The sequence below is a fragment of the Dermacentor silvarum genome, chromosome 3 (genome assembly GCF_013339745.2).
Source record: "Dermacentor silvarum isolate Dsil-2018 chromosome 3, BIME_Dsil_1.4, whole genome shotgun sequence".
NCBI lineage: Eukaryota > Metazoa > Arthropoda > Arachnida > Ixodida > Ixodidae > Dermacentor > Dermacentor silvarum.
In genome coordinates this window covers 60,503,309-60,522,006 of record NC_051156.1, presented here as the reverse complement: position 1 = coordinate 60,522,006, position 18,698 = coordinate 60,503,309, and the positions used below count along the sequence as shown (strand labels likewise).

Here is an 18,698-nt window from a genome sequence, read left to right as displayed (position 1 = left end):
CGTATCTAAAGGTATATCCCGCGTAATTCTAGCTTCACTCACTTCAATCAAAGCAAAGATGCGTGCCACATCCTATGATCAATGTTGTGTGGCATGGACGAGGGATAACTCAGACAGAGACATTTTTAAATGGGTTCCAAATACCAATAGCATCCCCCGCCCCTTTTCGCAACCGAAAAACCAATAGCGCATCTCATTACAGCTCACGCCCGATTGCCATTTTATTATTGCAGATTGCATCTTTCGCCGCAAATTGTGCATGCGGTGCAACATGCACCGATACTCTACACAACTTCAATGAATGCGCTTTAACTCATCAGATTGCCTGTCTGATCAGAGACCACGACACTGCAATAACGGATACCCACTATAAATCATTATTTACAGACAGACGGAGAGAGCACTATTAATTCGATTATGCCGTGAAATTGCCTCATTCACGTCTCCTGCTTCCTGAACCAGTAACATCCGAGTCTTTCCATCCTCATATTTGTCTCTTCCAATTTTTTAGTTATCTTCTCAGCTTTCGTTCAGTTGCTTTGATTATTCCAACAAAGGTAGAGGTTGTCTCCGAGGGCTCGACAGACGGAATGCCTGACTTATCATCACCCATACTATACTTCCTGTCCTTCACATAAACCCGCACATTTGCACATTCACTCCAGATACCCTCCCACTCCTTTTCACCCACACCTTTTCTGCTGATCATTTCTATCTGTATTCTTGTTCTCGGAATAATCGTGTTTCGCCCAATTACAGCTATACAGTACAAACCTCGGCGAGTACAGCCAAGAAGGATCGTACACTTGCGTCACCCGTCTCACCGCCATGCCGAACCCTGATCGGGCCCTATCACAGCTGAACAACTCGCAAACTGAAGTGGTTCGTTCCTTTTTTTCACATCTCATAATTCGACAATATCACCAATAAAACAAACGACGGAGTTGTCGAGACTATACATGCCATTGCATTACACGCCATTTTCTCGCATGTCATCGTCTAATTTGAACCTTTTTACTTTCTACTTTTGCATTTCGGTTACACCTCGGTATTTTTCCTTTGTATCATCATCATCATCAGCCTTCATTTTTATGTCCACTGCAGGACGAACGCCTCTCCCTGCGATCTCCAATTACCCCTGTCTTGCGCTAGCTGATTCCAACTTGCGCCTGCAAATTTCCTAACTTCATCACCCCACCTAGTTTTCTGCCAGTCCTCGACTGCGCTTCCCTTTTCTTGGTACCCATTCCGTAACTCTAATGGTCCACCGGTTACATATCCTTCCCAGCTACTTTTTTTTTCTCCTAATGTAAATTAGAATATCGGCTAACCCCGTTTGTTCTCTGCTCCACACCGCTCTCTTCCTGTCTCTTAACGTTAGCACTAACATTTTTCGTTCCATCGCTCTTTGTGCGATCCTTAACTTGTTCTCGAGCTTCTTTGTTAACCTCGAAACTTCTGCCCCATATGTTAGAACCGGTAGAACGCAATGATTGTACACTTTTCTTTTCAACCACAGTGGCAAGCTCCTAGTCAGGATTTGGCAATACCTGCCGTATGCACTCCAACCCAATTTCATTCTACTGTAAATTTTCTTCTCATGATCAGGGGCCCCTGTGAGTAATTGACCTAGATAAACGTACTCCTTTACAGACTCTAGAGGCTGACCAGGGGATCCTGAATTCTTGCTCCCTTGCCAGGGTATTGAACATTAACTTTGCCTTCTAGATATTAATCTTCGACCCCACTCTAACACTTTCTCGCTTACGGTCCTCAATCATTTGTTGTAATTCGCTCCCATTGTTGCTGAACAGGGCAATGTAATCTGCAAACCGAAGGTTCCTGATATATTCGCCGTTTATCATCCCTCCTAAGCCTTCCCAGTCTAAGAGCTTGAATACTTCTTCTAAGCATGCAGTGAATAGCATTGGAGAGATTGTGTCTCGTTGCCTGACCCCTTTCTTGATAGGTATCTTTCCACTTTTCTTGTGGAGAACCAATGTAGCTGTGCAATCTTTGCAGATATTTCCCAAGATATTCACGTATGCCTTCTGTACCCCTTGATTACGCAATACCTATATGACTCCTGGTATCTCTACTGAATTAAATGCCTTTTCATAATCTATGAAAGCCATGTAGACAGGTTGATTGTACTCCGCCGATTTCTCGATTACCTGATGGATGGCATGGATGTGATCCATTGTAGAATATCCCTTCCTGAAGCCAGCCTGTTCTCTTGTTTGATTGAAGTCTACTGTTGCTCTGATTCTATTGGAAATTATCCTGGTAAATATTTTATACAATACTGAAAGCAAGATAATGGGTCTATAATTATTCTATTCTTTAACGTCTCCCTTGTTTTGGATTAGTACGAATGTTGGTCCAGTTCTCTGGTACACTTGAAGTTGTGAGGCATTGCGTATACAGGGCCGCAAGCTTTTCAAGCATGATATCTCTTCCATCTTTAATTAAATCTACTGTTATTCCATCTTCTCCAGCAGCTTTTCCCCTGGTCATGTCTTTCAAGGCCCTTCTAACTTCATCGCTAGTTATAGAAGGAGCCTCTGCATCCGGTTCACCACTATTTCGAATGAAAGTAGCTTGGCTGTTTTGGGCACTGTACAGGTCAGTATAGAATTCTTCCGCTGGTTTTACTATGCCATCGAAATTGCTGATATTAGCCTGCTTATCTTTCAGCGCATGTATCTTGCCTTGGCCTATGCTAAGTTTTCTTCTCACTGATTGCATGCTGCATCCATATATTACGGCTTCTCAATCTTTCCCACGTTATAACTTGGAATATTCCTTACCATCTTCTTGTTGGTCAGTTTTGACTGTTCAGCGAATTCTATCTGATCTCCTTAGTTGGACATTTTTATGCTTTGTCGTGTCTCACTTTTATGCTTTGTCGTGTCTTTGATATAAGAAGCGTGAATTTCTGGGATGGTTGGTTCATGTTCTAAAGCGAAAAAAAACCAGCGATAACCAAGACGCAGAATTCCGGCGACTGTGTGTATGTGTTTGCCTCCTTCTGGTCATGCGTCTTGGTTATCGCTGGTTTTTTCGCTTTAGTCTTTTATATACAGTTGTTTTTTTTACTCACTAAATGTCCTTCTGGGTTTTTTACCCCCTCCCTCCATCATTTTCCGTTTAATTGGCTATTATCCTGCTATACCATTTGTGGTGTGGGTTTCCCCTCAAATTTATTTAGGTTAGTTTAAGTAATGAGGGACTCAAATACATGCCTCCAGATGGCGCAGCGTGCCTAGAAAGAAGCGCGAGAGAGCTGTCCAGTTGCCGCATGACGTGTTTCTAAGCGTTCGCACGCACCGGCGCGCCAGGCATTTCGGAAACCACGCGGAGTGTTTTTTGAGAAGCACAAAAGACGAGTCCCGCAGCAGTACAGGCCAATACGTTGCGTTGTTATTAGCATCGTGCGCGACCGATGGCGGCGCTGCGAACGGCGTTCCGGTGACGTCAGTGTGGAGACCCGCCTTTGTCGTCTGCTACGCTCCGGCTATAGAACAGCTTCATTTTCATGCGTTTTTTTGGAGCTCTGACTGCGTCTCGCGTTGCATGGCGCTCTCGCTTTTCTGTCTGCAGTTTTTCTAGTTTTTGTTCTATAATTGACCGCATTATGAAGACAGCAAACGTCGTATACTTGATGTATCTACCAATAGCACCACCCGATTTGGTAGCCCAGTGGCTATGGCGTTACGCTGCTAAGCTCGAGGTAACTCATTCGACCCCAGCCGCGGCGACCTTATTTCCACGGGGCGAAATGCGAAGCCCCTCGCGTAACTGAAATTTAGGGGCGCGTTATAGGGCCCTTAAACCACATCCAATATTTTTCAACGATTTCAAGTAAACACGAGAATCTAGTTCAGAATGCCATCACGTACAACGATGCCAAACGCTGCAGCGCTATAAAATCAAAAAACAATGCCACGCTCCTCTCCGAGCTTTTCCAGCATTCCAGCGGTCGTCAGGATGTCACCGGGGTGCATCTGGTGATGTCAACGGGGGAGACGATGCCGATAGGTCGAGTAAGTACCTACGACTCCGGTTAGTCTGCTAGCAGGGACGCGGGCTCCCTGTTCTTCCTCGTCGGGTTGCTCGCTTGTGCCCACTTGTGAATCGGTAATTACAGCCCGCAACGCAAGTGCCAAATCGCTCGCCTTCCAACGCAGTCGCGCTTAGCGGTCTCATTAGCTGCGTGAACAGAGTCCGAAAGTGGTGGCCTTTCTAGACGTGCGCGCAACACAGGGTCCATAGCGGGACGCTTCGTATGAGCGCGGGCCGGCACGGCAGCAACAGCGGGTAGCCGAGAAGCGATGAGTGGCGGCTAAGACCCATCCACGTCATCCTTTTCCGCTTTACTTGGATTTGACATGGAGCACTGACCCCATCGTTCATCCGTTCTCATTGGGGTAGCGTCAAGGTAGGCGAACCTCTTTCCAGCTGGCCAAACCACTCGTCTACGCGTTCGTTCATGATGACGGCCTGGTGCAGTTTTTCGGCTGCTCGAAGTCTTTCTTCCACTGCCTTCCGTGCAGTCTCCATATCGAACTCATTTTCTAGCTCCTCGACCCGCTTTATTACAAGCTCCCCCTAAACGTCCTTTATTTCCTTTAGACTCGCATCGACATCACAGTGTCCTGCAGATCGACTCGATTTACTCTTCATTCCCATCCTTCACCTCGTCTACCTTGAGGGACCCCCCCCCCCCCTCCCGCACGCTGCATGCTTACCGCCTTTCTTGTCATATGTTGTATTTAGCTTTTCTCTAATGCTAACACCGGACCATTCAGAGCACTTAACGGCGAACAAAAGCAGATACACTCAGAACCTAAATCCTTAAATTGCCACAAATAATTTATGTACAATGTTTTTTCATAAGCAATAAATGTCTGACAGACTTAAAATATACAGCAAATATAAAGAACAGGCTTGTGGAGGTACAGTACCACCATCTTCCTTTCGCAGGGAGAACTTCTCGGTGGGAAAAAAATGAACGCTTGCCGTTCGAGGCTTGTTGCCCAAGTCGTCTACTGCTCCAGCTCACATCACATCGCATTTACTACATGCACAGAGAGCACAACTGCACAGATGAAGCGTAAGTAGTGGCAATATTCGCCACAACATTGCGCCTTAATCCAACACGAATACACTTACGGACACATCTGTACTTATAGCCCGCATTCCGTAACGGCAGGCATTACACCGGTGAGCCTTAAGACTTTTGCACGAATGCAGAGGAGCGAGTTTACCCAGATTTTGGACTAAGTACCACATGCATATGTCTCTAGTACCAACGCACATTCGTTCGTTCGGTGTCGAGACAAAATCAACACTACATTGAAGTAATTCACAAAATCCGCACTTTCATTCGTTCGGTGTCGAGACAAAATCAACACTACATTGAAGTAATTCACAAAAACCGCACTTTCATCATCATTAAAACAGCGTGCGTGCCACGTGAAGGATTTCTGTGGCACAGAAGGCGTAGCTGAAATATATTAATTAGTGAAAAGGCAGTTAAAAGATCAAGTTACTGATCAAATCTCCTTTGGGTAATACTATATATGTTGCAATTGCAATCATAATTATTCCTGGATGAACGCAAACAGCCTGCGACCTCAGATTTTGTCATTCTAATGAAATTGTCTGTGCTTTTTTTTCAATTGTTTCCATTTGTGATGAATCGGCTGCATAATTTTCAGCAACTGGTGTTTTGTCCCGAGAGATGTAGTCACGCTTCAAAGCACGACCATGATTGATGACGCTGCCCATTGGTTTGGAACCACATTTCAGCCTCGCATTCGCGACCTATGTGAATTTGCCTTGTATGTATGACGCCAGTATTCACTTGCGCGGTGGATAGAGGTTAGAGGAAGGGACAGAGATCAGAGTGCAGAAGTTGTAAGAAAAGATGGCTTTAAAAAAAGAAAAATTGACTGGAATTTCCTGCACCGTTGCGATCTAGCAAGCAGTCAGATTTCAAAACGTCGGTTAATCACTGCCTTAATTTTGTCACAAAATGTTACTACAAGAACACGAGTTAGGAATTAAAGATCAAAATTTTGTACGAATAATTAAAGCAAGTTTCAGCAGCAGAGAGTTTACGGAAGCAAGAGGAAAGAACGACTAGCTAAACTAAGGACAGTAATAAAGAAATACGAACGTTGACATTTACTGTGCTTTTTTGGGGGTATTTGTTTTCGTTGGCCGCTTTATTTTGTGTGTAACCCCATCGCGAGATCATATTACGTCGCACACAATATTACGTCGCACGCTAGACTAAGAAAACAGAGTGTAAAGAAATGTAATGTGCGGAATTGCTCACCGGTCGTGGGTTGCATAATGGAGGGCAAAACAGTCTGTTCAGAGGTCCACCGTATGCTGTAAAAAAAAAAGAAATACTATGAAAACCAAAACCGCTAGGCAATTTAAGAGGACGTTTTATTGTGCGCAGCAGAATTCGAAAAGCATTTTTTTACAGATAGTTGGTTACCGTGTTCCCTCCTTAGCTTTTCTTGCTCTACGTTTTTTTCTTTCTAACTTTTGCTTATAATAGAGCTTGCGCCCGATAAGATTTTTCCTACGGAACGTTGATCTGTTATACAGACGCTTGATTTTCAATATATCCATTTGTACGAGCTATTCGGGCTGGCCCTCAGTATTCACTAATATCGCCACTGTCACCAAGAGTTATTCGCATCAAGCACCAATTTTAGACTTTCCGCCTGCTCAGGTTTCGATGTGCTCTAATGCTTGAAGCTGAGCTAAGCCCTGCTTGCTCTGTGCGGTGCGCATGCGCTAGTGCTACGAGAAGCGTACTCCGTCGTCGGAGTGACAATGTTTTTGACAATGTTTAGCTGACGGCATCTACGTTACCGTGGTCAGCGATTTTGGTGCCTCTAAATGGGTGCCATTTTTCTCGCATTCTTCTGCTTTTTTTTTTGTAGGGTACCGTGAAATGTGGAAAGCGCACTCAGAAGGTGTGGTTAGGCGTTAACTCTTTTGACGTGTGCATACGATATTGCGGTTGAGCGAATGAATTCACTGCGACGTCATTTTTTTTATTGCCAGTGTGCTTAAGAGCAGCCTCTCAATTTTGCTAATCTAGCGCCTCACCGAAGTAATCAATGTGAACTCGATGCTCAGAAGCTTCAGCTATACTGAGTGTGTTGGTTCCATTGTTTAGGTATGTACATGACTACTTGCAACTAGTTATGCATACATCGTCATTTCAAGTGAAAACGTCTCTGGCGTGCTATCTTCAGTGGATAGTAGGAGTAACTGCGACAGTATGAGAACCTAGACAATCAGTTTTGCTCTGCTACGTGATCACATAACGTATTAGCAGAAGCGGCCAGACAGGGGAGCGAAACATATTAAAGGGGCCCTGAACCACCCCTCGGGCTTGGTGAAATACTATAGTCCGCGGGTAGGATAGGCTGCTGTGAACATCTCAGCCAACTTTGCTGTCCTACGCGGTGCATGAAGCTCGCTAGCGGAGCGCAAAGTCACGTTTCTCTCAAACGCTCTCGTTTCAACAGAAGCCATGATCCTCACTCGCTTCTGTGTGCTTTATTTCGTAATAAAGCACATTGCCATACGTGGCTGCTATTGGTTGCTGCGGTCGGCTACCCAGCGGCCGCCGCAGATTAACGCCACGAGTCCACTGACTAAGCGCACTGCGGCTCGCTGAGGAGTATCGCATTTGGCTTACGTTTAGCGCTTCGTAGGCACCGAAATCGGAAGTCGTGGCGTCCACGATACCTCGCTGAGGACAACCGCGTTTGGCTTACGTTTAGCGCGTCGTAAGAACCAAAATCTGAAGTCGTGGCATCTACGTTAACATTCAAAACGACATTTGAACTGCGCGCCACAGTAACATTTTGAAGCCGAGAGGGGAAGGGGCTCAGTTATCATCTTTGCCTGTGCCTCCGCCCTGTTGTCAGACTAAACGCCGCACGCAACAGCCGCGTCACATCAAGGAGAAGCTATGCGTCGATCCTCACTCTCTTGCATGCGTAATCATGCCAACGACAATATAAAATTTGCAGTCGGATATCTCGGAGCACAGACATGCTGGAAGAATTCTTCCAAGTGAAACTGTGTAGAAACACGACTGCCTCTAACTGTTCAATACAAACATGCACATTACTACAGTGAATAAAAAGTTAATTATTCAACGTTAGTTCATTCAGCTGCTGACAGCGACAATTATCATCTCCCTTTGTGTACCCCTAGGCACCTTAATTTTGAACACCCGGTATATATATATATATATATATATATATATATATATATATATATATATATATATATTGTAATGGGGTTTATTGACGACTCAGAAACGCGACCGTCTCAGTTGAGCGTCGGACACCGAGAGCGCGAGCCCGTCTTCGTCGGCGAGCCGATGATGATAGTGCGTCCACAGGGCGCGCCAGTCACACAGGGCGCCAGTCTTCGCTACAACTGCCCCCTGGAGAAGAAGGAGCCATCCTGGCGACTCAAGGAGAGGAGAGGACAAGGGGGTCGTAATAGGGTTTACGTCTCTGCACGTGGACTGTCTCGCGTCCACGACGCCTCAAGTCAGTAGATGGCGTTAGCGGCTCGACGACGTAGTTGACCGGCGTCGTCTGTTCAACGACGCGGTAGGGACCGTGGTATTGAGCGAGGAGTTTAGAGCATAGACCAGGGGTGCTTGAAGGTATCCACAGCCAGACTAGTGAGTCCGGCTGGTAGGTGCAGGGAGGTCGGTCATCATCGCGACGGAATTTTTGAAGACTCTGGTCTTCCGCCGTGAACGAACGGGCCAGCTGACGGCATTCCTCGGCATACTTGGAGGCTTCAGACAGAGGCGTGCCCTCTGATGGGTCAGGCCGGTAGGGGAGAATGGTGTCGAGCGTACATGTAGGTTCACGGCCATATACGAGAAAGAATGGCGAAAATCCCGTTGTGGCCTGTGAAGCGGTATTATAGGCGTACGTAACATATGGCAAAACGAGGTCCCAGTTGGTATGATCCGATGCCATGTACATGGATAGCATGTCGCCCAAAGTACGATTAAACCGTTCTGTTATGCCGTTCGTTTGCGGATGATAAGCTGTACGGGTGCGATGGACGGTATGGCACGCGGTCAGAAGGGCGTTAAGAACTTCGGAAAGAAACGCACGCCCTCTGTCACTAAGAAGTTCCCGCGGTGCCCCATGACGCAGTATGAAGTGATGCAGTAGGAAGGACGCAATGTCGCGGACTGTCGCTGTTTGCAGTGCCGCAGTTTCTTCATAGCGGATGAGGTGGTCGACAGCGACAATAATCCAGCGATTGCCAGCTGATGTGCAGGGAAGAGGGCCGTAGAGATCGATGCCGACGCGGTCAAATGGTCGGGACGGACAAGGAATGGGCTGTAAAGGACCAAAAGGACGAGGAGCAGGAAGCTTGCGTCGTTGGCACGCTGTGCACGAGCGAATGTACTGTCGCACAATATTATACATGCCACGCCAATAAAAGCGGGAGCGAAGCCTAGCGTAAGTCTTGAAGAGGCCGGCATGGGCGCATTGCGGGTCTGAATGGAGAGCGGAGCATACATCTGTGCGCAGATGGCGGGGAACGACGATCAACCATTTGCGGCCGTCGGAAGCGGGGTAGGGTCGACGATAGAGAACACCATCCCCAAACTCGAAATGAGAAGCGTGGCGGCGGATAGCACGTGAAGGGCGTGTTGTTGAAGTGTCAGAAATGCAATCCATAAGTGCCGCAATCCAGGGATCTTTGCGTTGCTCCACAGCCATGTTGACGGGCACAGGCGACGAAAACGCCGATTCGATGGCTGTAATGCAAGTCATGTCACTTGGTGTAGGCGACCGAGAGAGGGCATCCGCGTCGGTGTGCTTACGGCTAGACCGGTAAATGACGCGTATGTCGAAGTCTTGTAACCGTAGAGACCATCGCGCAAGGCGGCCTGACGGATCCTTTAAAGTCGATAACCAACATAGAGCATGGTGATCTGTAACGACGTCGAAGGGGCGGCCGTACAGGTAGGGTCGGAATTTTCCAAGGGCCCAGATGATAGCCAGGCACTCCTTTTCGGTGACGTAGTAGTTAGATTCCGCTTTCGTTAGTGTTCGGCTGGCGTAGGCTACTACGTATTCATCATGCCCACTTTTTCGCTGTGCAAGCACGGCACCAAGTCCTACGCCGCTGGCGTCGGTGTGGACTTCCGTGGGGGCCGTGGGGTCGAAATGGCGCAGTACGGGAGGCGAAGTGAGCAAACGCCGCATAGTTTCAAAAGCATCGTCGCAAGCTGTGGTCCAAGTAGAAAGTCGTGTGTCGCCGCGAAGCAGCTGAGTCAACGGAGCAATGATGGAATCGAAATTCCGGATAAAACGACGAAAGTAGGAGCAGAGCCCGATAAAGCTACGAAGTTCTTTCAGGGACGTGGGTTTCGGAAACTCGGCGACGGCGTGAAATTTCGAAGGATCAGGAAGTATGCCATCTTTGGATACGACGTGTCCGAGTATAGCAAGCTGCTGGGCTCCAAAGCGACATTTCTTCAAGTTGAGTTGGAGGCCTGCCTCGGTGATGCACTGCAGGACTTGTTCGAGACGGTACAGATGTGTGGGAAAATCTGGAGAAAAGACGACGACATCATCAAGGTAACATAGGCATGTCTTCCATTTGAGCCCACGAAGCAGATTGCCCATCATTCGTTCGAATGTAGCAGGGGCATTGCAAAGCCCAAACGGCATAACGTTAAATTCATATAGGCCATCTGGGGTCACGAAGCCTGTCTTCGGGCGATCGGCAGGATCCATAGGCACTTCGTAAATCGAGCGAAGAAAAATACTCCGCGCCTTGCAAACAATCCAGAGCATCGTCGATGCGCGGTAAAGGGTAGACGTCTTTGCGAGTTATCTTATTAAGACGGCGGTAGTCGACGCAAAATCGAATTGAGCCATCTTTTTTCTTAACTAGGACTACAGGCGATGCCCAGGGACTATTAGAAGGTTGAACCACTCCACGCTCAAGCATTTCGCTTACTTGGTTTTCAATAACATGGCGCTCCGCGGGTGATACACGATAAGGCCTCTGGCGCAGTGGTGCGTGGGTGCCGGTGTCGAACTCGTGACGTACAGTCGATGTAAGGCCTAATGGGGCGTGTTGACAGTCGAACGTAGATTGGTATTTCCGTAGAAGGCTGAGAAGCTGCGAACGCTGCGTAGGGCTCAAGAGGGCATCCACTGAACTATGGAAGACGTCGTGCCTAGGCTGGGAACAAGGCAAGCTATAGGTCAACGAGTTCACGTCTGAACAGGTGTCGTCAAGAGGCGCGTCAAAGATGGTAACCGAGTCGGCAGACTGAAGACGTCCAAGGCACTCGCCACGACGTAAGACGAGGGGCGTGGCCTTAGCGTTGGAAACGAGTAGTCTCGTGCAGGCCACCACTGACAGTTAGGACAGCGAAGGGAAGGGAACATTGTCGGCGAACAAAAATGTCCGATGGGACAAACAGGGCAGTAGTGTCAGTGGCGAAAGTAGAGGAGGCATGCGCAATCACCGAAGAGTGCGGAGGGATCGTAGTGTCTTCTGTAACGACCAGTTTGTCGCCGAGATCGTCAAGTTCATGTGAGCGGGTGTCGGGAAGCGGAAAAAATTCAATTTCGGCGCGAGAACAATCAATGACGGCCTGATGATCGGAAAGGAAGTCCCACCCCAAGATGACGTCGTATGAACAGGATAAGAGGACGACGAACTCGATTGTATACGTGTATCCTTGAATGACGATGCGGGCGGTACATGCGGCAACAGGGGTAATGCACTGGGAACTTGCAGCCCGGAGTGACAGCGCAGATAAGGGCGTCATTACTTTTCGAAGCTTGCGGCAAACTTCTTCCGTAACTACTGAAACGGCGGTGCCTGTGTCGACTAAAGCCAGTGTGACGACTCCTTCAACAGATACTTCGATTACGTTCGTCGGAAGATTGCGAGGCCTTGTGTGGTTCGACTGGAACGCAGTTCTCGCCTCTTGAACTGCGGTAGCTAGTTTTCCTGCTCCGATGGGGCCAGACGCCGCCGCATGGGGGAAAGTGAGCGGCGACGAGGGGATGGCGAGCGACGATCACGGGCAGAAGGAATGACGTTGCGCGTGGACGGTAAGTGCGAATCACGTGGCGGTCAGAAGGACGAAACTGGCGAAACGTAGGAGGAGGCAGGTTGGTCATGACCTTGAAGCCATAAGCGACGGCGACAGAGCCGTGCCACGTGACCAGGGATACCACAGAAGAAGCACACGGGGCGATTGTCGGGTGTACGCCAGGGTTCCGTGCTAGCTGGTGATCTGGTGGTGTACACTGGAGGGATTGGACGTGGCGGTGCAGCAAACGGTGGCGCTGAAAAAGTCGATGGGGGTGGCCGTGCTGCAACCTCGGCGTAGCTTAGAGGTGCAGACAATGGTGGCGCTGCACGAGGAGACTGTATGGCTTCGGACACTTCTTCTTGGAGCATTTGACGCAACGGAGGAGCCAAGGACGGCGTAGGTCCGGGGACAGCGGTGAGTAGGGATAGCTGGCGGGCGACTTCGGAGCGTATAAATTCCTTGATTTCGCCGAGCAGATAGTCGTTGTTAGTGACAGCAGCTAAACTTGCAACGGGAGCATCGGGAACAGAAGAACGTCGAGTGAGCAGACGTTGCCGCCTGAGTTCGTCGTAACTCTGACAAAGTTCAGCGACCTCGACCACGGTCCGCGGGCTTTTCGAGAGGAGCATTTGGAATGCGTCGTCTTCGATTCCCATCATCACGTGACGTATCTTGTCAGACTCAGTGATCGATGGATCGACGCGCTTACAAAGGTCTACAACATCTTCTATATACTTGGTGAAGTTCTCACCGGGTTGCTGGGAACGGCTGCGCAAGCGCTCTTCGGCACGGAGCTTCCGCACCGCAGGGCGACCGAACACTTGCGTAATGCGCGCCTTGAAATCTGACCAGGTGCGAAGGTCGGATTCGTGGTTGTGGTACCACACGCTAGCGACACCCGTAAGATAGAAGTTGGCGTAGCTGAGCTTCGTAGCATCGTCCCATTTATTGGGGGCACTCACCCGCTCGTAGATCGAGAGCCAATCTTCGACGTCGTATTCGTCGGAGCCGCTGAAGATGGGAGGATCGCGTTGACGCACGGGGCCAGGACAAATCAATGTTGGCGGTGCCGGAGGTGTTGTTTGGCTGGCGTCGTCAGGCATGATGGCCGGCAGCGTCAGATTGCGTAGTTCCAGGGTTGGGGAAGTAGAACCCAGCACAGCTCCACCAAATATGTAATGGGGTTTATTGACGACTCAGAAACGCGACCGTCTCAGTTGAGCGTCGGACACCGAGAGCGCGAGCCCGTCTACTCGGCGGGCCGATGATGATAGTGCGTCCACAGGGCGCGCCAGTCACACAGGGCGCCAGTCTTCTTCGCTACAACATATATATATATATATATATATATATATATATATATATATATATATATATATATATATTGTAATGGAATAACGGAGACAGAGAAAGCACCCGTTCCTGGGCCAGCTGTTCTATTCTCTTTCTCGTCGTCTTCTCTCCCAGCGCCCGCCTTGCGAACTCCCGCGGCCAAGTTCACTTCGTCTTTACACTCGGCTACGCCGCAAGTATCCCGCCGCTCAGCGTTGTCAATTTCAGCTGAAGTTGACGAGAGGGTGCTCCGTTGATTACTGCGAGTGGTACGACTGCTACATGTTTTCCGCGCTTCTCCTCAGGTTTCCGAGGACTATCACTCGAAGAGAGTTGGAGAGGCTGTCCAAGAATGGTGATGCTCTGAATGACTGGAGGGCACGTTGGAGCCATTCTCAAGCGTCGCTTCGTTGCGGTGGCCACTATGCCTTGGGCGCCGCAGTGACTCCGAAGGGGCACCTGGACTGGGCTTTCGTCGACTGCGCCATTGTAATGGAATAAAGAAGACAGGCACCGCACCCGTTCCTGGGCCAGCTGTTCTACTCTCTTTCTCGTCGGCTTCGCTACCAGCGACCGCCTTGAGAGCGCCCGCTGTTAAGTTCACGTCGTCTTTACAATATATATATATATATATATATATATATATATATATATATATCAGTGAGGCGTTCAATACCAGGATCCTGCAGTGAAACAGGTCCACGAATAGTAGCACATAGGCACAATACCAGGATTTTACTGACGTTTCGGCTGGCGACCGGCCTTCACTCCGCCCACAACAACCCATTAATCGCTGTTAAGTCATCCCTCGAAAATCTTGCGATTTAAAATGGCCCCGCGCAAGTGGTAATAAAATCACCTCTAGCGCTTGTCGAATGGGTGCCGCAGTGCTGCAGCTGATCTACCGAGGGGGGGGGGGGGGCGAGCCCCTGAAAAAATGGAGGAGAGGAGGGGTGCGGCCCTCCTGACTGTAAGCACTGGTCGCAATCACATCCTCATGCCGTCGTCGTCACGCTATCCCCGTTATACCATTGTCATCATTTCAGAAATCGCCATCTCATTCTCGTCATGTCGTCCTCATACCGCCTGTGTCCTTCAATCATTCCATCGTCGTCATATAGTCGCCGTCATACTCATGGACGATCTTTGGGCAGCAAGTGTCTTCGAGAAGTATGCCGCAACCAAGGACAATGTATGTCGCACATAGCCGAAGCAATGGTATTCGCAGACAGACAGACAGACAGACAGACAGACAGACAGACAGACAGACAGACAGACAGACAGACAGACAGACAGACAGACAGACAGACAGACAGACAGACAGACAGACAGACAGACAGACAGACAGACAGACAGACAGACAAAGAACTTTAATGAAGGTCCTGAGAAGCTCCGTTGCCCCCTCTCAGGGAGGCGACGAAGCCGCGGGCCGTACCCACGTCGGGAGGGGGAGACCAAGCTCCAGCATCGCATCGTGGGCTCTCTGGACAGCCCAAAATTTGCGTGACTGCAGAATGACCACTAGAAACTAGACATAAGCATGGCTTTAGGAATAAGGAGTGGCGCTACATTGCTTGAATGCTAATCGCATTGCCGTAGAGAGTCATCATGAGATGGGGTTTGTCGTAACATTATATATAGCCTCTCACGCCGACCCAGTGAACCTAGTCGCCTATCAGCTTGGGTCACTAGGCGTGTGCTCGTGATGCGGTCTTGGTCATTCTACTATCATTACGCCAGCTTCGTCGTCTGACTCTCCTCACACCGTCGCCATCATGCCATCTGCACCGACCCAGTGGCCCAAGTTATCTAATAGCTCGGACCACTAGGTATGTGCTCGTGGTCAGTCGTTGCGTCGTCGTCATTCCATATTTTTCACCCGACTCTCGTCATGCCATTGACGTCACGCCATCGTCGTGGTATTTGCTGTCATTCCGTCATCGTAATGTCGTCCTGCTCGTTCTACTGTTGTCACTCGAGCGTTGTCATCCAACTGCCGTGTCATGTTGTAGCCGTCATGCCAGCGTCGTCGACGTGGACCAACCGATATCTCCCTGGCTCGAACTCCACAGGCACCGCAGAAGGTAGTTAAATCGGCATCAGTGAATCTCTCCTAGCCATTGCTTCTAGCAGCGCAAGTACAGAATGGAATCACTGTGTCAGCGTCATAGAGTCGTCATGCAGCCAGGCTCATGGGCGACCTTGGCAAGCGAGTTCCATAGAAAAGTGGGGCGATACCGGAGTATGTCGCATATAACCGAAGAAACAAGCCTCAAAATATGTTATATAAACGCGACTTCGGCAATACGGTATGCCGCTGCATTACTCGAATGCCAATCGCATTACCTTTAACGGCCGTCGTAAGATGAGTACTCCTGTAATTTTGTTTCTCTCGTCTTGACGTGGGATAAGCTGGGCCTACGCATTTTCTGTACTAGTTAAACAAGCATTTTCTGTGAATAAAATTTTGTGAAGTTGGGCGCTCGTCCTGTGTGATTTCTTTTGTCCCTGTTGTGCGCGCGTCCCTTAAATATGAACTAGCACCAACTACGCCAATTTCCGTTGTTTTTAGTTGAATGGCTACAAAATTGCCTCGTGGGTACAAGCGTGGTCTGTAAGTACAACTTCAGTGCCACTTCGAAGTATAATAAGAGAAGAGACTGAAAACAAATATACTGTAGTCGACATCAGCGCTGATGTCACTTTTATAGGTGCACTACCCATCGCAAGCGGTCAGTACACATCACCCATTTAAAGGCGTCAGTCTGCACTGGTATTTCGTGCTCAATTGGTGTGGTGATTGATGATGTTCGACAGGGAAATATTTTACGCCACCCTGTCATTTTTTAAAAATTTCGCCATCCTTATCTTCTAAAACCGGATGCAGTGCCGTCATAGGCGTTGTCGTTCGTCGTAGTGCACATGCGTTAGAGCTGTACATGAACAATTAGTCCAGCGATACATAATATAGAAACAAAGGAGACTGTGGCACTGTGGAGACTGTGGAAAATAGCAAATAAAGCTGTTGTATACGAGTAATATCGGCAGGTACTACTGAAACTGAATTAGCTGCTTTTGCATTGTATCTCCACAGGGGAAAGCCGAAACCGCGTCTTGGCGCCTTAGAAGCGCAGTTCGTAACTGCGCTCACGTTCAGACACGATGTATGTGTCTCCTTTGCAAGCAACCCCTTTGTACCGTATTTCCACATTTAGAGCGAGTGCTCGACGTAGCATATGACCCGCCGGTGTGGCTCAGTCAGCTAAGGCGTTGCGCTGCTGAGCATGAGGTCGCGGGATCGAATCCCGACCCCGGCGGCCGCATTTTGATGGCGGCGAAATGCAAAAACGCCCGTGTGCTTGCGTTGTAGTGCACGTTAAAGAACCCCAGGTGGTCAAAATTATACCGGAGCCCTCCACTACGGCGTGCCTCATAATAAGATCTGGTTCTGGCATGGAAAACCCCAGAAAGAAGAAGAAGACGTAGCATATGTGAAAGCTGTAGAATAACGATATTTTTGCAATTAGCATCATGCTGCTCAAATGTAAAAGGACCGTTAGGAACCGTCATAAATCAATGTCTTCAAAAGCTCCTACTACAATACAACTACAAGGCCTCTGTACCGACGAGGTGGAACAGTATTTTAGTCCAAGAGGTACAACTGCACCTATCGAAAGCAATGCCCAAGTGTCTACAACTTCATCCAGCTGTTCGAAAGAAATTCATTTCGCACAGTAGTCTGAGCAACTGCGATGTGATATCCGCGAACATCAAAGCAATTAAATTATTAATTTTACCAGTCTCACAAGCCAATGTGAGTCACAGTGACTTACATGACTTGTGACAGGTCACGCGCTTTGCGTGGTTCCTTAAAGTGCGGTAGCAGTTGTAACTCAGCCATGTGCTACAGTGTCGGTGCTTGTCCGACGATGGCAATCCGGTGAGTCTAACATCCTTAAAGAAGGACAAGAAATGCTCTCCGAAGCTTAGTGGCTACGGCGTGTTGCTGCTGACCACGAAGTCGCGGATTATATCCTCAGCCGTGGCGGTCAACGCTACAGCTTGGATGCGGAAATCGTTGTGTAATAACATTTTGATCAACGTTAAAAGACCATAGTTGAGGACGACATGGCTCGCCGAGGTCCCATAGATTTTCCGGAAGCCTTAACGAAGCGGCGGTTGCGATGGTGCAGCCCGGTGGTGGCCTGATTGGCGTCCTCTCTGGCTAGCCACTCGAGCTACGCGATTGGCACAGGGACAACTTATTTTGTTTGGTTAGTGAGAGGCGATCATGCTGTGCTGAGCGTTAAGGCCTAATTGAGAAGCTACTCACATGGACATAACTCAAAGCGAAACTGTGAAATTGTAACGGCAAACCTAGCCATATAACCAAAAGCGCAAACAGTAGTACGCACAGTTGTCCAGGGAACTTACCATGGGTGGCAAATACCACCAGGGCTGCCAAAATAGAAATCCCGCGCATGTTATTGGCGCGTTCTGTTCTTCACATTCCTCATGAAGTGGTCTACCGCAAGAAAAGAAAGCGAAAAATGAACCTAAAGTGGTCAAGAGTCGGGACTTGAAATGCAATTGTGCTCTGAGGACAACGTAAGTAAGGGGGTGGGGCTCCAGCACAGCCGTCATAGTTCTGCAGCTGTGGAAGCTTATGCATTGTGCGTCGGCACATCTGGATATCGATCATTGCTTCCTATTGTAACTGAGCCACGCATGAATCTGGACACAACGTTTTGATTTCTGCTCGTTCCAGAATAAGAAGCTATGGCCACCCGCGGCGCTTCAGATGCGGGAACAATAGTTGTACGTGGCGCCCACTTGCTGGCCTCCGGCTGTCGCCATTTCTTCATTAAGGCAAGCAGTAAGGCGATATGGCTTTGGCTGCTGCCTGGGAGATTTGGGGTGCGAGGATATAATATGGCGCTACCTGCTGTACCATCTTCAAAATTCTTAGGGGTCTGCTACGAAACTGTGCTGCTACGTACATACTAAACGCTCCTCTGCGCTGCAGATGCCGTTTTTTTGTTTCGAGTCATGCATAAGTGCGCTAACGTCCTACAAAGCCATCGTTACATGCAACGGTAGCGTTATGTAATGTATCGAGAAACAGTTGTCCATTGTATGGTAAACTGCCCGGTGAAACGAAAGCAAAACTTCAGTGAAGCAGTGGCAGAGGAGAACGGCGGCCGCTGTTTGTACT

General features: G+C 48.8%; 1 protein-coding gene across 1 annotated transcript in view; it reads right to left on the bottom strand.

The window, feature by feature from the left end:
* The window catches only part of LOC119444411 (uncharacterized), a 105,541-nt gene extending 87,456 nt beyond the window's left edge, over positions 1-18,085 (bottom strand). The window contains exons 1-2 of the mRNA XM_049664583.1: positions 17,918-18,085; positions 6,347-6,402 (exon numbers count right to left, since the gene is read on the bottom strand). Of these exons, the coding sequence (XP_049520540.1) occupies positions 6,347-6,402; positions 17,918-17,966 (105 nt within the window). The 5' untranslated portion in view covers positions 17,967-18,085. The remainder of the gene's footprint in view (positions 1-6,346; positions 6,403-17,917) is intronic.
* Between the last annotated feature and the right edge of the window lie 613 nt (positions 18,086-18,698).